Consider the following 19,047-nt stretch of genomic DNA (forward strand, 5'->3'; position numbering starts at 1 on the left):
GAGAGCTGTTTGGCGCACGTCCTGCCGCCGCCAAGGATCGCAGGGCAACATTCTTTGCCTCCTGTTGCCACCTCCTCCTTCTCGGCTTCCTCCTCCTCTTCTTCCACCTGCTCATCCAGTCAGCCACACACCTTCACCACCAACTTCAGCACAGCCCGGGGTAAACGTCAGCAGGCCATTCTGAAACTCATATGTTTGGGGGACAGGCCCCACACCGCACAGGAGTTGTGGCGGGGTATTGAACAACAGACCGACGAGTGGTTGCTGCCGGTGAGCCTCAAGCCCGGCCTGGTGGTGTGTGATAATGGGCGAAATCTCGTTGCAGCTCTGGGACTAGCCAATTTGACGCACATCCCTTGCTTGGCGCATGTGCTGAATTTGGTGGTGCAGAAGTTCATTCACAACTACCCCGACATGTCAGAGCTGCTGCATAAAGTGCGGGCCGTCTGTTCGCGCTTCCGGCGTTCACATCCTGCCGCTGCTCGCCTGTCTGCGCTACAGCGTAACTTCGGCCTTCCCGCTCACCGCCTCATATGCGACGTGCCCACCAGGTGGAACTCCACCTTGCACATGCTGGACAGACTGTGCGAGCAGCAGCAGGCCATAGTGGAGTTTCAGCTGCAGCACGCACGGGTCAGTCGCACTACAGAACAGCACCACTTCACCACCAATGACTGGGCCTCCATGCGAGACCTGTGTGCCCTGTTGCGCTGTTTCGAGTACTCCACCAACATGGCCAGTGGCGATGACACCGTTATCAGCGTTACAATACCACTTCTATGTCTCCTTGAGAAAACACTTAGGGCGATGATGGAACAGGAGGTGGCCCAGGAGGAGGAGGAGGAGGATGAGGAAGAGGGGTCATTTTTAGCACTTTCAGGCCAGTCTCTTCGAAGTGACTCAGAGGGAGGTTTTTTGCAACAGCAGAGGCCAGGTACAAATGTGGCCAGCCAGGGCCCACTACTGGAGGACGAGGAGGACGAGGATGAGGAGGAGGTGGAGGAGGATGAGGATGAAGCATGGTCACAGCGGGGTGGCACCCAACGCAGCTCGGGTCCATCACTGGTGCGTGGCTGGGGGGAAAGGCAGGACGATGACGATACGCCTCCCACAGAGGACAGCTTGTCCTTACCCCTGGGCAGCCTGGCACACATGAGCGACTACATGCTGCAGTGCCTGCGCAACGACAGCAGAGTTGCCCACATTTTAACCTGTGCGGACTACTGGGTTGCCACCCTGCTGGATCCACGCTACAAAGACAATGTGCCCACCTTACTTCCTGCACTGGAGCGTGATAGGAAGATGCGCGAGTACAAGCGCACGTTGGTAGACGCGCTACTGAGAGCATTCCCAAATGTCACAGGGGAACAAGTGGAAGCCCAAGGCCAAGGCAGAGGAGGAGCAAGAGGTCGCCAAGGCAGCTGTGTCACGGCCAGCTCCTCTGAGGGCAGGGTTAGCATGGCAGAGATGTGGAAAACTTTTGTCAACACGCCACAGCTAACTGCACCACCACCTGATACGCAACGTGTTAGCAGGAGGCAACATTTCACTAACATGGTGGAACAGTACGTGTGCACACCCCTCCACGTACTGACTGATGGTTCGGCCCCATTCAACTTCTGGGTCTCTAAATTGTCCACGTGGCCAGAGCTAGCCTTTTATGCCTTGGAGGTGCTGGCCTGCCCGGCAGCCAGCGTTTTGTCTGAACGTGTATTCAGCACGGCAGGGGGCGTCATTACAGACAAACGCAGCCGCCTGTCTACAGCCAATGTGGACAAGCTGACGTTCATAAAAATGAACCAGGCATGGATCCCACAGGACCTGTCCGTCCCTTGTCCAGATTAGACATTAACTACCTCCCCATAACCATATATTATTGGACTCCAGGGCACTTCCTCATTCAATCCTATTTTTATTTTCATTTTACCATTATATTGCGATGCTACCCAAAGTTGAATGAACCTCTCCTCTGCCTGTGTGCTAGGCCTAAATATATGCCAATGGACTGTTGCAGTGGTGGCTGACATGAAGCCTGATTCTCTGCTATGACATGCAGACTAATTCTCTGCTGACATGAAGCCAGATTGTCTGTTACGGGACCTCTCTCCTCTGCCTGGGTGCTGGGCCTAAATTTATGACAATGGACTGTTGCAGTGGTGGCTGACGTGAAGCCTGATTCTCTGCTATGACATGCAGACTGATTCTCTGCTGACATGAAGCCAGATCGTCTGTTACGGGACCTCTCTGCTCTGCCTGTGTGCTAGGCCTAAATATATGCCAATGGACTGTTGCAGTGGTGGGTGACGTGAAGCCTCATTCTCTGCTATGACATGCAGACTGATTCTCTGCTGACATGAAGCCAGATTGTCTGTTACGGGACCTCTCTGCTCTGCCTGTGTGCTAGGCCTAAATATATGCCAATGGACTGTTGCAGTGGTGGGTGACGTGAAGCCTCATTCTCTGCTATGACATGCAGACTGATTCTCTGCTGTCATGAAGCCAGATTGTCTGTTACGGGACCTCTCTGCTCTGCCTGTGTGCTAGGCCTAAATATATGCCAATGGACTGTTGCAGTGGTGGGTGACGTGAAGCCTCATTCTCTGCTATGACATGCAGACTGATTCTCTGCTGACATGAAGCCAGATTGTCTGTTACGGGACCTCTCTGCTCTGCCTGTGTGCTAGGCCTAAATATATGCCAATGGACTGTTGCAGTGGTGGGTGACGTGAAGCCTCATTCTCTGCTATGACATGCAGACTGATTCTCTGCTGACATGAAGCCAGATTGTCTGTTACGGGACCTCTCTCCTCTGCCTGTGTGCTAGGCCTAAATATATGCCAATGGACTGTTGCAGTGGTGGCTGACGTGAAGCCTCATTCTCTGCTATGACATGCAGACTGATTCTCTGCTGACATGAAGCCAGATTCTCTGTTACGGGACCTCTCTCCTCTGCCTGTGTGTGCTGGGCCTAAATATATGCCAATGGACTGTTGCAGTGGTGGCTGACGTGAAGCCTCATTCTCTGCTATGACATGCAGACTGATTCTCTGCTGACATGAAGCCAGATTCTCTGTTACGGGACCTCTCTCCTCTGCCTGTGTGTGCTGGGCCTAAATATATGCCAATGGACTGTTGCAGTGGTGGCTGACGTGAAGCCTCATTCTCTGCTATGACATGCAGACTGATTCTCTGCTGACATGAAGCCAGATTCTCTGTTACGGGACCTCTCTCCTCTGCCTGTGGTGCTGGGCCTAAATATATGCCAATGGACTGTTGCAGTGGTGGCTGACGTGAAGCCTCATTCTCTGCTATGACATGCAGACTAATTCTCTGCTGACATGAAGACAGATTCTCTGTTACGGGACCTCTCTCCTCTGCCTGGGTGCCGGGGCCTAAATATCTGAGAATGGACTGTTCCAGTGGTGGGTGACGGGAAGCCAGATTCTCTGCTATGGAACCTCTCTCCAATTGATTTTGGTTAATTTTTATTTATTTAATTTTTATTTTAATTAATTTCCCTATCCACATTTGTTTGCAGGGGATTTACCTACATGTTGCTGCCTTTTGCAGCCCTCTAGCCCTTTCCTGGGCTGTTTTACAGCCGTTTTAGTGCCGAAAAGTTCGGGTCCCCATTGACTTCAATGGGGTTCGGGTTCGGGACGAAGTTCGGATCGGGTTCGGATCCCGAACCCGAACATTTCCGGGATGTTCGGCCGAACTTCTCGAACCCGAACATCCAGGTGTTCGCTCAACTCTATTCATATGTCCTCCAGTACAAACACAGAGAACCCATCCTGTATTCGTCTCAAAAATAGACTGAGATCTAATAAGATCGGAAATAAGAGAACTGAGTTCCAAATACGCGATTACACAAATCCCTTGGCAATCCCAAGGTTATCTGAGCAATATTTTTCTTGTCAAAAAGAGAGACGGCGGTCACAGACCAGTCATCAACCTAAGAGCTCTCAACAATTTAGTTTTCTACCACCACTTCAAAATGGAGGACATTCATCTATTGAGAGACCTACTAATACAACACGATTGGCTTGCCAAGGTAGACTTGAAATATGCCTACCTCATGGTGCCTATGCACCCTCTATCCCAACCCTACCTCCAATTCATATGGGAAGGTCAGAAATTCCAATTCTCAAGTCTACCATTTGGTCTCTCTTTGGCTTCCTGCCTGGTGCTTTACAAAGCTTTTAAAACCAGTGTTCGCCATGCTCAGGTCCCGAGGCGTTCGCCTAATTATTTACCTAGACGACATTCTCATCATGGCTCAGTCTCGGTCAATAATTTTACACCATATTCAATGGACTCTATCTCTTCTGATGAACCTGTTTTTTCTTATAAATAACGAAAAATCTATTTTGAATCCCTCAAAAGAGAGAGAATTTTTGGGGTTCCTGATCGACACTCAATCGGCCATCCTAAGCCTTCCATCCAGGAAGTTGAAGATCATCTGGAGAGAAATCCGGTCTCTACGCAACAAAAAACTAGTATCTCTGTGAGCTATCGCTCGGGTAGTGGGCCTGTTGTCAGCTTCAATTCAGGCCATTTTTCCTGCGACACTACACTACAGGGCTCTTCAACATCTGAAGACTCGCCACTTACAATAGGGTTTACTGTATTCGGACGAGATAGCCCTAACCCCAGACACCAAGGAAGAACTCCTGTGGTGGTTACAGCATATCCAGGCCTGGAATGGGAAGGCTATCTTCAATTCAATACTGGACATGACAATAGAGTCAGACGCCAGTCTCCAGGGCTGTTGCATTCTTCTGAGGATGGACAACAACATCTCAGCAGTGCAATATGTCAATCGCCTTTGGGGCACCAGATCAGAGTGTCTGGCCAACATTGCCAAGGAATTCTGGCACTTTTGCCTAGACAAGAACATCACTCTCAAAGCGGAATATCTTTCGGGCCTTTCCATTTCTATTGCAGATTGGAATTCCCGCTTCCTGGCTGACAACAGCGACTGGAGACTGGATCCTCTCCTCTTCAAACATCTTCAATCTCTTTTAGGTCCTTTTCAGATGGATTGTTTTGCATTCCGTCTGAATCGCCAACTCCCACAATTCTTCAGCTGTCGTCCAGATCCAGAAGCTCTAGGCACTGATGCTCTCCTCCAAATTCAGCCGTCGGAGACTCTGTATTTGTTCCCTCCTTTTGCCTTAATCTCGCGAGTCATTCTTCTGACAAAAATTCAGAAGGCAACCCTGATGTTGATCTCTTCTTTATGGCTGACCCAGACCTGGTTTCCCCTGATCTTGGAGATGGCGGTAGACTTTCCGCGCATCCTTCCATCTCATCCTTCCATTCTTCTAGACCCATTTGGGAATCCACACCCCCTGGTTCAAGCAGAGACCTTGTCCCTTGTTGCTTGGCTCATCTCTGGCCAACAAACTCTGATTTCGAACTTTCACACGTTACTCAGAGCATCCTCTCTGACGCCTGGGCTCTAGGTACCCGATCTTCTTACCGATCAGCCTGGAAAATTTGGTCTGATTGGTGCAATCAATGGGATCTGGATCCCGTACATGCACCTCTAAACCAAGTATTACATTTTCTTTCTGCCTCTTTTGAAGCACGGAAAGCCTACCAAACGATTAACATCTATCGGTCGGCTATCTCTTTCTATCATTCTCCCATTCAATCTTTACCTGTGGGCAAACACCCCTTGGTCTGTAAACTGATAAAAGGAATTTGATTCTGCAGACCTCTTTTTCCTAGATATCAGTCCACATGGGATGTCAGTCTTATGTTCAATCTATTTAATTCCTGGGAGAATAATGATTCTTTATCCCTAAAATTTATGCTCCTATGCCTAATTTCTGTTAAGCGAGGTTCAGGTGTTCGTGCCCTAGATATTGCTCACAGACAATACTTACCTCAGGGAGTAAAATTCTCTATCGTCCGTCGCACCAAGACCAATATTTCTTCAGTGTTCTACCCGATGTTTCCCCAACAAGATAAATTGTGTCCGTTGCTTACGATTCTATAAGGAGAGAACTCTTCCTCTTAGGGATCTGTCATGCTCACAACTCCTTATCTCCTGCTGCATGCCCCATACTCCGGTGTCTGCTTCTACTTTATCCCGATGGATATCTCAGACTATGTCTCTAGCTGGTATTGATACTTCCATCTTTAGAGCCCACTCCACCAGGGGCGCTATGTCCACTAAAGTCAGGTAAGCAGGAGGGTCTCTTGCTTAAATTCTGAAAGCAGCCAACTGGGCTTCTAAATCTGTCTTCAGAACCTTTTATTTCCGCCCCGGCCCTCATGTGTCCATGGTGTTATTTGATTGATGCTAGTCTTATGTTGTCTTACTTAACGGTTATTGTTGATAGCATATTTTAGAAGTATAAGCTTTAAACATGCATAATGGAGTCTCATGCCTTGAAATAAAATTGAATATTTTCCTAGCTTTCAGTGAAGAAAAATATAGATTTTATGAAAGACAGGAGACGAACATTATCCCCCCCAATAACCCTGTGGCGAAACCAACCTCGCCTCTGGGTTTTGGAGGGGCCTGGCTACCAGCCTCTTGCCCCAGGATTATGGCCCATGCTAACTTTGAAGGAGAAGACAGACCGGACGCACAGCTTAAATCTGTGGAACGGTTTTGGACAGAAAAGCCATGAGTACAGCCAGGCCCAAGAGACTTTTACAACTAATTTGTGCTATGTTGGGATGTTAATGTCTATGTGTATTGTAAAGGGTGGGACATTGTATACGTTGAGTAGTGAGGTCTGTTCCATTGTTTCTGTGTGTATTAGCGATTGTCCTCTGTCCTGAGAGATAATTGAATTACAACTCTCCAGGACAGAGGACATTGTGTATTCTCCTGCCTGTGATGGTTATGTTAACCATGGTGTACCATGATTATATCACAGGCAGAGGGGAGGATTCTATGTGGGTTGTAGCCTTTGTGTTATTGGTAATTGTATTTTGTTGATTGCGTCTCAGACAATACCAGTGTGTTAGTTAACTGCGTCTCAGACAATGCTCATTGTATTTTGTTGATTGCGTTACAGACAGAGGGAAGGGGGTTTTGTGTACAATTGCTGGGAAGGTGTCAATACTGTAAATGCATGTGATTGACTAAAATATAAACTGTCACAGTCTTCTACAAGGGCCCCAGGGGGAGTGTCCCTTGCTGGGAGACCTGCATAAAAGGCTGAAAAGTAACCCATTAAAGAGTTGCTGTTTTACATTCAACATAGAGCCTCGTCTCATGTGTGTAGGGATTGCCATACGTGTATACTCCCCTGGCTATTACTTCTAGCTCTTGTAAGAGCTGTTCCTGTTCCTGGTTCCTGTGGTGGTTTTGGTGTAGAGCGGAGTGCTTGGAGTCCTCAGGAACCACTGGGAGCATCCATCAACGGAGGTACCCGGTCGGGGTGCTAGAAGATCCGTTACAAACCCACCCATGGGTTTCTTAGTCCCTTTCAGTATAATCTAATTCCATATGTCTGGTGGAGTTTCTAATTTATCTTCAAGTTCGGAGAATTAGTCTTCATTGAGTTTATTCCTTGGTTACCTTCAATTTTTGTTTTGGATCTACCTTATTTGTCTCCAGAAAGAAGGGAGTCACATGATTGCAGAGGCCATTTATCACCTGGGATACGTTACTATTGGCTACTGACTACACCTTGTTTGCATATTTATGTACATTTTTTCTGTGACATGTTTAACTATTCTGCTGCTGGGAGTAAAAGAAAGATTTGTTAGCATAATGTTCGTATCCTGTCTTTCATAAAATCTATATTTTCCTTCACTGAAAACTAGGAAAATCTTCAATTCTGTAGTATGAATTTTATGGCTCTATGTTGTGCCATTCCTTTATTATTTCTACTAGAAAAACTGTAGTATTTTCAATACCAGCCACCAGGTAGAGATACAGAGAGGTCTCCCACTTAAATAAGACATATCACTACTCCTGACATGCCTGTTTCAATAGCTTTATGCATTCCTCATGTAATAACATTTCTGGGACATCTATTCTTATGGCTCTATGTTGTGTCATTCCTTTATTATTTCTACTAGAAGTTATAAATGAAATACCTAGCAGTTTGCAGTAAGGGTGCAGAGGGTGGTAACCAGTGGGAGGTGTGTCCCTGCACAGTCTCGCTCTATCCAATCAGTGCTGCCATTGTCAGACTGTGCAGGGACTCTCCCTCCAAATAGTTACCACCCCTCTGTACCCTTACTGCAGACTGCTAGCAATTCATTCATAACTTCTAGTAGAAATAATAAAGGAATAACATAACATAGAGCCATAAGAATAGATGTCTCAGAAATGTTATTACATGAGGAATTCATGAAGCTATTAAAACAGGCATGTTAGGAGTGGTGATAGGTCTTCTTTAAGTGGGAGACCTCTCTGTATCTCTACCTGGTTGCTGGCATTGAAGTTTTTCTTCATTTGCAGGATACCAAGTCTAAATTAATATGATACAAATACATATGCATTTGACATGAATTGTATATGATCTGTAAAAGAAGATTTCATATCTACAACTATAATCTAGATTGACTTTACCTGTAGCCTCTGAGTCCTTGGTATTATCTTGCTTAGCATACGTCTTGAGGAACTCTGCAAAAGCTCCATTGTTTGCCAGTAATGTTTTATATGAGCCGGTCTCAGTAACGCCGCCATTCACCAACACCACAATCTCATCAGTGTGCTTCAGAAAGCTTACACCATGAGTGACCAGGACGCGGGTCTGTGAAGCGAGGAGAAGCGATAAGCATACAAACACGCAAAATATAATGCCTTTGCACCCTGCTACTGTCTTTAATGGTTGACCTCATGTCATCCTATGTCTTAATTTCCAGATTCTGTATAATGTGCATATCTATTTCTATGCAACTGTTGTTTTTGCTGTAGGATGGAATCTTCCTTTCCATTCTCGCTCTCTCCAAGAGAGGGAGGAGTTTAGTTAGAGGAGTCTAGCTTACCCCCTGCTTGGGGAAGGAAGCAGGAGCCGTCCCTTCTGGACGAGCCTTGCCTAATCCAGCTAGAGCACCTTCAGCTCTGTTGGACACAGAGGCCAAAGCCTGAAGCCTCAGAAGAAGGAGAAAGTTCCCTGGACCAGTTTAGAGACAGACCAGATCAGAGAAAGTCAAGTACAGCAGAATAGAAAGGAAAAGGTTCCTATTTAATCTTGGTAGCACAGCAGAGCCAGAGAGCAACTGATGTAGCAGAGTTGAGTTTCTTTGCCTGCCAAAGTTAATGCCAAAGCCTCCTGGAAACCAAGACAAAGCCTGCAAATCGTTTGGAGCAAAGTTTATTCAAGTAAAGCTGTTATCAAGTTCATCACAAGGTCTGGACTCAATTTATTATTCATACCCCTCTACACCACTACCCTTTTTGCATTTCCAGAGGAACACGCCTGGGGTTCCAGCGTATCCAGGTAGGAGCACCGTGACAAGTGCAACACCATTAAGGGACATTAGGCCACCCTACACCACTCTGGCATTTTTACTCTGGGTACCATCAATATCACTAAAAGGGGCCCTGTGCCCTTGTTGCTTCACTGCAATTGGCGTCACGACAAATCAAACAAGTATTTTACTCTAAATGTGTACTTTGAGAAGCCCCCAGGGAGTGCGCCCACCGATGGCATTGCACATTGTAGGTGGGTGTTATTTTAATGTCGGCTGATTCTTGTGAATTTATATTTCCATTTATACACTGGTTTACATCACAGAATAGAGCTGCATTGTCTTCTGTTTACCTTGTTGTTTAGTAATCCATTGGGGCCAACCACCTTCTCGAATATGTGTTTCCCCACATGAGCGTCAACAGCAGAGAGAGGGTCATCAAGGATGTAGATGTCCGTATTCTGATATACTGCCCGAGCCAGGCTCACCCGCTGCTTCTGTCCTCCACTCAGGTTTATTCCCTATAGAATATACATTCAAAAATTATAAAATAGAAAAATAAAAACATCAGCGCCCTTTATACAGCTCCCTTTATACACATGGAAAAAGTATGTCAAGAAGGGAGAAACAAAATAGCAGCCACATAATAGTGCCTCATAATATCTACATAAAAGTGTTATGTAATGAACACAAAACAGTGTCATAAAAAAATCTAAATATAGATATACTGATGGATAAAATCACCATACTGTGCCTAAATACAGCCATATGCAGTACGCAGCCCTGCAGGGTGAGCGATGGTGAGGTCACAGGGGCAGTTAACAGACCGAGGGTTGCTATTGTTACTCACAGTGGGCTGGCGTACAGCAGTGATGGAGAGGCTGGCACATGGATCCTCTGGAGCACTCTCTGTATATAGGGACCAGGCCGGGTGGTAGGTGAGGTGCCCTGGGTGTTTCAGGTTTAATGTGCCGGTGGCAAGATCCCTTTAAGTTCGTGACGCCAGTGCCGGTAACGGTGGCACACCGATTTATTGTAGGAATAATTGAGGAACACAAGTTGCAGTGAACCAAAACTTCCTTTTACTGAAACAGTTCAACTATTTACAGTTCGTTAGTTAGTTCCACATGTAAAAGAGTGTAACAGACAGGCTTTATATAAACGGCAGGCAAAGTCCTTGCAAGATAATCAGAGGGAATAACAGGCTGTATTTTCCTCAGTTCCTGTCTGGCTTTCTCCAAGACCCGTATGCCCTATTGCTGGCTTTATCCTTGGGTAGGGAATCCTTCCTCTGGTATATGTCTCCTTGCTGTAGAATATACTTCTGCACTTCAGCTCTCTGTTTGGCTGGAAATAAACTTGGCTCTGCACTATACTTTTAAAGTAAATTGGTCTCTCAGGAGGCAACTTCTTCCCCTGGATGCAAGCTAGGAACCTGGGCTATCTAGCTGCATCTTGGAACTGATCTTCAGCTCCCCTCTAGCTAAAGAACTAGCTTCACTCCCTTCTGGACTGACCCTTTCCTGTCCTGGACCTGACAATATATACTAGGGTTCCCTAGCTCCCTCTACTGTCTAGGAGGAGGAACTACCCCCTAACAGGCCTGGTACAGAAGAAAACAGGAAAAATACATCATATAAAATACAATGACCCTGTTCCACAAAAGGTGGGGAACAACATGGCCCAATTGACCCTTGTTTAGTGCCCACATTTACCTAGTGGGACACTACACATACAGTGGGCAAACAATATCATCATTCAGTGTCTACAAAATACTGTCATATAGTGTACAAGGAATAGTATCATAAAAGTGCTCAAATAATAATTCTTTACACAGGGGCATACACAGATCTCATAGGGCCCCATTGCAAAATTTAGTATGGTCTCCCTGCCCCACCCAATTTCCCAGTATGCGTCCGTCAATCCCTGCCAAGCAATGCAGAATGAAAAGCACAATGCCCCAGATTTCATTTTTTTTTTTTTCGGGGGAAGGGTGGGGGGGTTGTTTTTTTATTAAGAGGGTACTATTTTATTAAAAAAGGTAATAAGGTCTCCGTTGGTTTTACCCACATTATCAGTAAAGTGGAATAGGTGCTTCATAAATATGAGGCTTATTCTGAATATTGTATTTCTCTGTATTCACACCAGACAGCTGGCATAAATTTACTGCTTCCCATTACAGAGGAGTGAATCGAAGTTGACAAAGTGCAATTCGATCTGAATTTCAGGAAAAATTCTATTCGTACCAAAGTCGAATTTCCTCTCGTTTCATCATAACGAATAGTATTTTTTCTAAAATGGCTTCTACACATGTTAGAACGAGGAACTAAGAACTCTGGGAACGAGGGATCACCCAAAAGGCCATGCATGCAGCCAACCAGTAGCCAGCTCCTGTGATGTCACAGCCCTATCAGTAGCCTCAGCCGTCTTGGATTCAGCCATTTTCCAATGTACTTAGTGCAGGGAGAGATGTGACAGGCGCTAGGGACAGTGCTAGGATAGACTTTATTCAGCAAAAATAATGATTGAGCAGATCATTCATAGTGTAGGGAAAGGATAGGGAGGCATCATCCACACTAAGGAGAGGAGGGACCAATAGGGGAGTGTACAGCCTGGATAATAGGAGCAATTACTATTACACCTGGTTGCACTATATGGGGATCCAAATTGCTCTAATACTACTGCTTTCAGGTTGTTTGCACGATATGATACATCAGTAATTCCAGTCATCTTTGCTTGTTTTTGGGGTGAAAGCGCTGTCTGATAGAACCAGTTTTGGGGTGTATTTAGTTGAAAAATAACTATTTCCATTCACCCTTGCTTCTGTACGGAAAGTGCTGTTTCATAAAGACATTTTGGGGGGGGTATTTATTGCAAATACTAGGATGTCCATTCACCCTTCTCCGGTGACAGAGGGGGGCTTCATCATCATCATCATCAGGAGAAGATGGTGGCAGCTTGCGCGTGAGGCAGCGGCTGAGCCAGCAAGGTAGTAGCGTGACCGAGTCAGTAGGGTGGTCTCAGTGGGAGGTCAGGAGCCAAATGTGCCCAGGGTAGACTGCCCGCTTTGCAGGAGCCTACCTGTCCAGAAAGTAGCAGTGCAGGGGTTCACAGAGGCAGCGGTAGCAGGCAGTCAGCACAGAGTGGTGGGGGGAAATGCCATACTCAGCGGTGTGGCAATTTTTCATCAAGCCACTGGAGGAGGTCAACATGGCCATTTGCAGAATCTGTGGGCAGAAGGTAAAGCATAGCCAGGGTGCCAATGTTGGCACCACAGCCCTGCATCAGCACATGCAGCATCACCATAAAGTGGCCTGGGAAACTGTGGCTCCAATGTAGTGGTCCAGCCTGACGCAGTACCCGCTGAATCACCTAGAGGCCAGCACCCATTTTTCTGCAGTCAAGGCTCCACCACCTCAGCAGAAGGGAGCTGTGTTTCCTTCCCATCATCTACTGGTCCTGATGCTCCACAGAAGCAATTGCAAAAAGACAACAGTACACGTGCACTCATCCAATGGCGCAGAAGCTGAACGTGCTCCTGGCCCAGTTGCTGGTGCTGCAGTCCCTCCCTTTCCAAGTGGTGGACTCTACACCTTTCAGAGAACTGATGGCTTGTGCAGAGCCAAGGTGGAGAGTCTCAAACAGTCATTACTTTGCAAAATAGGCAATACCAGCCCTGCACACTTATGTTGAACAGAAAGTGGGCCAGTCCTTGAGCCTGTTGGTGTCTGCTAAAGTTCACAGCAGCGCCAATGTGTGGAGCTGTAACTATGGTCAAGGAAAATATATGTCCTTTACGGCCCACTGGGTAAATGTGGTTCCTTCCCGGCCACACCAGCAACTCTCAAGCTGTGTGTACTGTGCCAATGTCCGCCTCTGCCTCCTCATCTTCCACCGCTTCCTCAGCCTCCACTGCGAGGACAATTCGGAGTGCTCCCCCAGCATACCACATGTGCAGGGCACGGTGGTGTCACGGTGTTCTGCACATAGATTGAATGGGCGAAAGAAGTCACACTGGGGAGGAACTGCTCCGCGTCCTCCATCAAGAAATCAAATCCTGGATTTCGCCTCGCTAACTGAAAATAGGAACCATGGTCACCGACAACAGGAACAACATAGTGTCAGCGCTGCGTCAAGGAGGGCTGAGCCATGCACACTGCATGGGCACATGTTTAATCTGGTTGTAAAGCGGTTCCTGAAGTCTTCCACCCATCTGCAAGACATCCTGAAAATGGCCAGGAAACTGTGCATGCACTTAAGCCACTCTTACACTGCAAAGCACACCCTCCTTGAGCTGCAAAGCCAGAAGGGCGTTCTCAAACATCCACTGATATGCAACGTTTCCACCCATTAGAACTCCACCCTCTATATGTTGGACCGACTATATGAAGAAAGGAAAGCCATAAACGATTTCTTGATGATACAGGCGGACAGAAGTACTCCACTGTGTAACTTCAACATTTACCAGTGGCAGCTCATGCATAACACCTGCAGTTTGCTCAGGCCCTTTGAGGAGGCCACTTTATTTGTCAGTTGCCAGGACTACGGGATGAACAATGTCATTCCACTGATTCATGTCCTGTAGCAGATGCTGCTAATTCTAGCTGGCCAGGGGGCAGCGCCTACATCTCACAGCCACATAAGCCCTGTGGGGGCTGAACTCGAGGAGGACAATCATGCACAAGCAATGTATACCGAAATGGGTGGTTTTTCTGCACAGGTGACAGGAGAGGAGGAGCTATGAGGAAGACCCGGCAGATGACCCAGACACACAGTGGCAGTATGCAGTGGAGATGGAGGCAGGGAGTCCCTCCGAGTCACTTGCGCAAATGGTCCAATGCATGCTCAGTTGCTTGCGTAGTGACAGCCGAATTGTCACCATTCAGCAGACGGATGACTACTGGCTCTCCACCATCTTAGACCCAAGCTACCAATCCAAAATGGGGGCCTTTTTTTCCACCTGCTGAGAAGGAGGATAAACTGAACTACTAGCTAGACATCCTATGTAGTAAGTTGTCTGCTGCCTATGTGCGCCATCTCCCATCCTCACAAAGGTCTGACCGGGGAGGCCCTCTGCGCTCATGTTCCACTGCCATGGCTGGAGGAGAGGGGTGGGGAGGCAGGAGCAGTACCAGCTACATCAGCAGCAACTTAAGTCTAGAGTCTCTGATGAGCAGTTTTCTTCTCCCACCTAGTGAAGAAACCACCCACCAGCAGCAAGACATGGAGCAGAACCTAAACCAGCAGGTGGTGGCATACTTTGACTGCACCCTGCCACCCCACATCGAAGATTCCCCTACTGGGCAGCCAAACTTGGTTTGTGGCCACAACTGGCCGAGTTTGCCATGGACAAGCTTTCCTGCCCAGCCAGTAGTGTGGCATCATAGCAGGTGTTTAGTGTGGCGGGGACCTTAGTTACCCCAAGGAGAACTTGCTTTTTCACCCAAAATGTGGAGAGACTGACCTTTATGAAGAGGAATCAGGCATGGATCAGCCAGGATTTCCAAACATCAGTACCTGATGCATCAGACTAGATCATTTGTGGAGCCAAACCCAAACTTTGTGAAAAGAGACCAGTTTCTTCTGGCTATCTGCCTCAGCCACTATTCTGATGCTGCCACCCGCCTGATGCCACACACCTGCTGCCCGGTGCTCCTACTGACACCCACCATCTTGTGCTGGTACTGCCAACTCCCCACTCTGTGACTGGGCATTGTGTGGACTCCTCATGAAGTTGCCACATCACCACTATGACAGAGATGCCATTTTCCCTGTTTGGTCTTGTTGACATCACCATTTATTTTACCCTTCTTCTGATCTCTCAAAAGGACGGAAAAATGAGACACACAACGGAACCTGTCTTTGCATCAGGATTAGCTCATGATTTGGTAGCCAAAAGCAGGAGTGGGTACAAAACACAGAAGACATGCAAATATTCTATTCACATGTCATCTCTGTTTTGGATCCACTCCTGTTTTTTTTGGCCTTAGCAATTCTGATGGATTACTGCTGACACCCTCTCCACTCTCTCGGGGGGGAACCTCTAATTATATCATCATGTAACAAACAGGTTCTGTAGAAATCTGTATAATCAGCTGATGACAGTATAAAAAGGAGTGCGAATTTCACACTATTTTTTTAAAATTCACTCATCTCTACTTCCCATCTACTACAAAGCTGTGATGCAGGTACAATTGACTGAAATAGAAGCTGTAATTATGTGTTTGCCCTGAGTCCCTAGTGGTGGTGCAGTGCTTGCACATTAGAAAGAGAAGGATTTCAGCATCGGGTCCCTTCCCCCAGGCCCCTATAGCAGTTGAGTGGTCTGCCTCAATTTAAGGTTCGCCACTGCCTATACAGTGTATAAATGCCACCTTTATATCATGCCTAAAACTAAAGCGGCTCAGTGTTTAAATAATATTCAAATGCAATGCTGAAATAATACTGCCCTACAGTGCCTATATAATCATTCTATATGAAATACAAAACAGTGGCCTAAACACCCAAGTCATATTACTATATGGTACCAAAAGCAAGCCACCACCCATACAGTGCAGAAACAATAAAGCAAAACACTTTTTCCTAACAGGATCACCTTTTCTCCTATTTCAGACATATCCCCTCCCGGCAGCATCTGTAAATCAGGAAGCAAGGCGCAGGCTTCTAGAACCCGCTGATATCGCGCCTCATCTAGAGGTGACCCAAACAAGATGTTATCTCTCAGCGTTGCGTTCTGGATCCAGGCTTGTTGAGGAACATAGGCCACAGAACCCTGAAACACAAAGTTGCACTACTAATAAGACATTATATTACCCATAATGTTATACATATCTATGTGCAGTATTTTAGACAGGAGATGGAACTCACAGAATACAGTGTTCACGTTATACCTTTATGTTGATGTGTCCATAGACATGGTCCATTTCTCCAAGCATCGCAGAGACAAGTGACGATTTCCCAGAACCAACCCCACCAACTACTGCAACCAGGTTACCTTCCTTGATATTCAGGTTGACACTGCAAAAGACAGCACATATGAACATCAGAGGTGTAGACATGTACGAAATTGTCAAATTTACCCATGCTAAGCCTAGAGGGGGAACATCTACTTCTACTACAGTGGGCCACCTAGGAGATATTGATAGTTCATAAAGGACCCATCCACCTTAAAATAGCTGTACACTTGGCAAAGCTTGAAACCTCAGCTTACATGACTACACTTAGACGTCAAGAACCTGTTGTCCACCAACATAGAGCAATCAGTAGATGAATGTAGAAATACAGGCGATAGGTGTCACTATTACGAATAAGATAATAAGAAATATTACACTGTTACGAATAAGAACCTTTCGAAACGCGTCAACAGCCTACACCAGAGAGAATTGAGCCTTGTATTATCTGTGCACCTTTGATAAATAAAGCCGGAGAACTTGACACTTCAAAAAAGTGAGTGCTGGAGTCTAAATTTCTTTATTATTTCCACGATAGGTGTCACTAACCTACTACCTTGGGTTTTTATCTCTGTACCACGTGCTGTATTATTATGCTACTACTACTATTATTATTTTGGTTTGTGGCAAAATAAAAGTGCCTCCATTATTTTGCTTCTGCTGCAATACACATCAGGGCAACATGCAATATCGCCTTACTTCTTCACTGCTGGAGATGTGCCCGGCTCCCAGGTAAAAGAGGCATCAGAAAACTGGATAGCAGCATCTGTGAATGATAAGGTTCGTCTCACATTATGAACCAAAACACTATATAACCTAGCAAGTCTTAGACTGGAAAACTGTTGTACCTACAATAGATGCAATTTATATGTGGCTTGTGGTTCGAGGGGGGCAGAAAGCTGAGCTACTCCTAGTTCCTGCAAAAGGTCACATTATTTTCCTGCAGCTGCCACTCCTCTTAGTTCACTAGTAGCTGTACAAATCCATGCAGAGAGCTCCCCCTAGAGGTGGCTGCAGGCCACCAGAGTCTTAGTATGTACCATACAAAGTGAAGCAGGGGGGTTGGAGCTGTATGTAGTAGATTTATCAATTTATTTATGAAGCCAGTTCTATTCCATAAATACATTGAAAAATATGGTATTCAGAACTATCTGCGCCACTTTTTCCAACATACAAACGAGGGTAAAGTGAGCTCTGGGGCACATCAGATATGACAGGGCCCCATAGCAAAACTTAGGAAACCCACCCTGTTGATATTTCTAAATTTACTTCTTTTTTTTTAACTTGTGGATTAGGCAGAGTGCTGGTTCTCCTTAAGGAGACCAGCTATGTATGGAAACTTACTAGTAGTGCTTTATGGTATGGAAGTTATTGTCAATGCTACATGGGAAAAGAATATGCAAAGAGGTATTTCCCAAGGAAGAGAACCATCTCTTGTGGAAATGGCTCCATATGAGTCAAAATCCAACTTTTGAACTAAATTCCAGTAAATCTCTATACATAGCTGGTCTCTTTAAGGAGACCCAGGAGGCCATCGAAGCTGCAATCAAGGCATCACACCAAGCCGGAATTTGAGTCCTAGAAAGCCACTTCCACAAGGTGGCTCTAGCGAGATGGTTTTCTTTCCTTGGGAGATATCTCTTTGCATATTCTTTTCCTATGGAGGATTACCCATAAGTCTCATAAATGTTGTTCATGGGGCAAACCCCTTCAAGCTCAAATTTTACTATTGGGCCCTATGATTTCTATGTACAACCCTGCTGCAAAATAAATACTGGACTATAGTAGTCACATCTACTGGCAATTCATAAGACCAATGTAGTGGGAATTTAGGAAAAGGAGACTTATCTCCCCCTTACTCCAGTTTTTTTTTTTTTTTGTCGTAAAACAGTCACAAACTTGGGGTCTGCGACTCAATTTAGTCGCAATTAGAGTTTTTATGCTGCCCTCGTCAGTTTCCAAATAGGAGACATGGTGAAGGCAGTAAATAGGTTGGGCCATCAGCCTCAGCATATTTATTATCATTTATGTTGGAAACTGACATAAACAATGACTGAAATCTACGCCAGCTACGAGCTGGCATAGATTTCAATCAGGCAAACGGACCGCAAGTTGTCATGAATGCATCCTCTGGCGATGAAGGGCATATGAAGACCGGACTAGAACACACCGATCTTGATAAATCAGAATTTGCAACCACTGGGCTACCACTTTATGCTCTAAATCAGGGATGCTCAACCTGCGGCCCTCCAGCTGTTGTAAAACTACAACTCCCACCATGCCCTTCTGTAGGCTGATAGCTGTAGGCTGTCTGGGAATGATGGGAGTTGTAGTTTTACAACAACTGGAGGGCCGCAGGTTGAGCATGACTGCTCTAAATGTATGAATATGGATGAGACTTTGAGGTTTACTTCTTACCAACAGTGGGATCATTGCTTATGGCAGAGTTATCCAAGTCATCTCCTCCCAAGTATTTCTCCAGGCGGGCAGAGGATACGTTTGTCTGGAAATTAGAAATAGTCATTAGAAGACCGTTATATACACCGTGGTTACACACAGTGCAACTATAGTTACATTCTTAATAAAGTTAAAAACGGACTATTTGAGCAGTGCCCAAGAGCCCCTGCCCAGGGGGTGCCCCTAGCCCCTCAGTAAAGACAAGTTGTGCAGAGGATCCAGACATAACTTTTACGGTCTTTCCCAC

At 46.1% G+C, this 19,047-nt stretch overlaps 1 protein-coding gene across 1 annotated transcript in view; it reads right to left on the reverse strand.

Moving 5' to 3' along the window:
- The window catches only part of LOC122941130 (ATP-binding cassette sub-family C member 2-like), a 143,278-nt gene that overhangs the window by 45,316 nt on the left and 78,915 nt on the right, over nucleotides 1-19,047 (reverse strand). Inside the window, exons 14-19 of the mRNA XM_044298156.1 lie at nucleotides 18,762-18,846; nucleotides 17,043-17,109; nucleotides 16,284-16,410; nucleotides 15,989-16,165; nucleotides 9,747-9,914; nucleotides 8,549-8,732 (exon numbers count right to left, since the gene is read on the reverse strand). Coding sequence (XP_044154091.1) covers nucleotides 8,549-8,732; nucleotides 9,747-9,914; nucleotides 15,989-16,165; nucleotides 16,284-16,410; nucleotides 17,043-17,109; nucleotides 18,762-18,846 — 808 coding nt within the window. The remainder of the gene's footprint in view (nucleotides 1-8,548; nucleotides 8,733-9,746; nucleotides 9,915-15,988; nucleotides 16,166-16,283; nucleotides 16,411-17,042; nucleotides 17,110-18,761; nucleotides 18,847-19,047) is intronic.

This window comes from Bufo gargarizans, chromosome 6 (genome assembly GCF_014858855.1).
Source record: "Bufo gargarizans isolate SCDJY-AF-19 chromosome 6, ASM1485885v1, whole genome shotgun sequence".
In the NCBI taxonomy this organism is placed as follows: domain Eukaryota; kingdom Metazoa; phylum Chordata; class Amphibia; order Anura; family Bufonidae; genus Bufo; species Bufo gargarizans.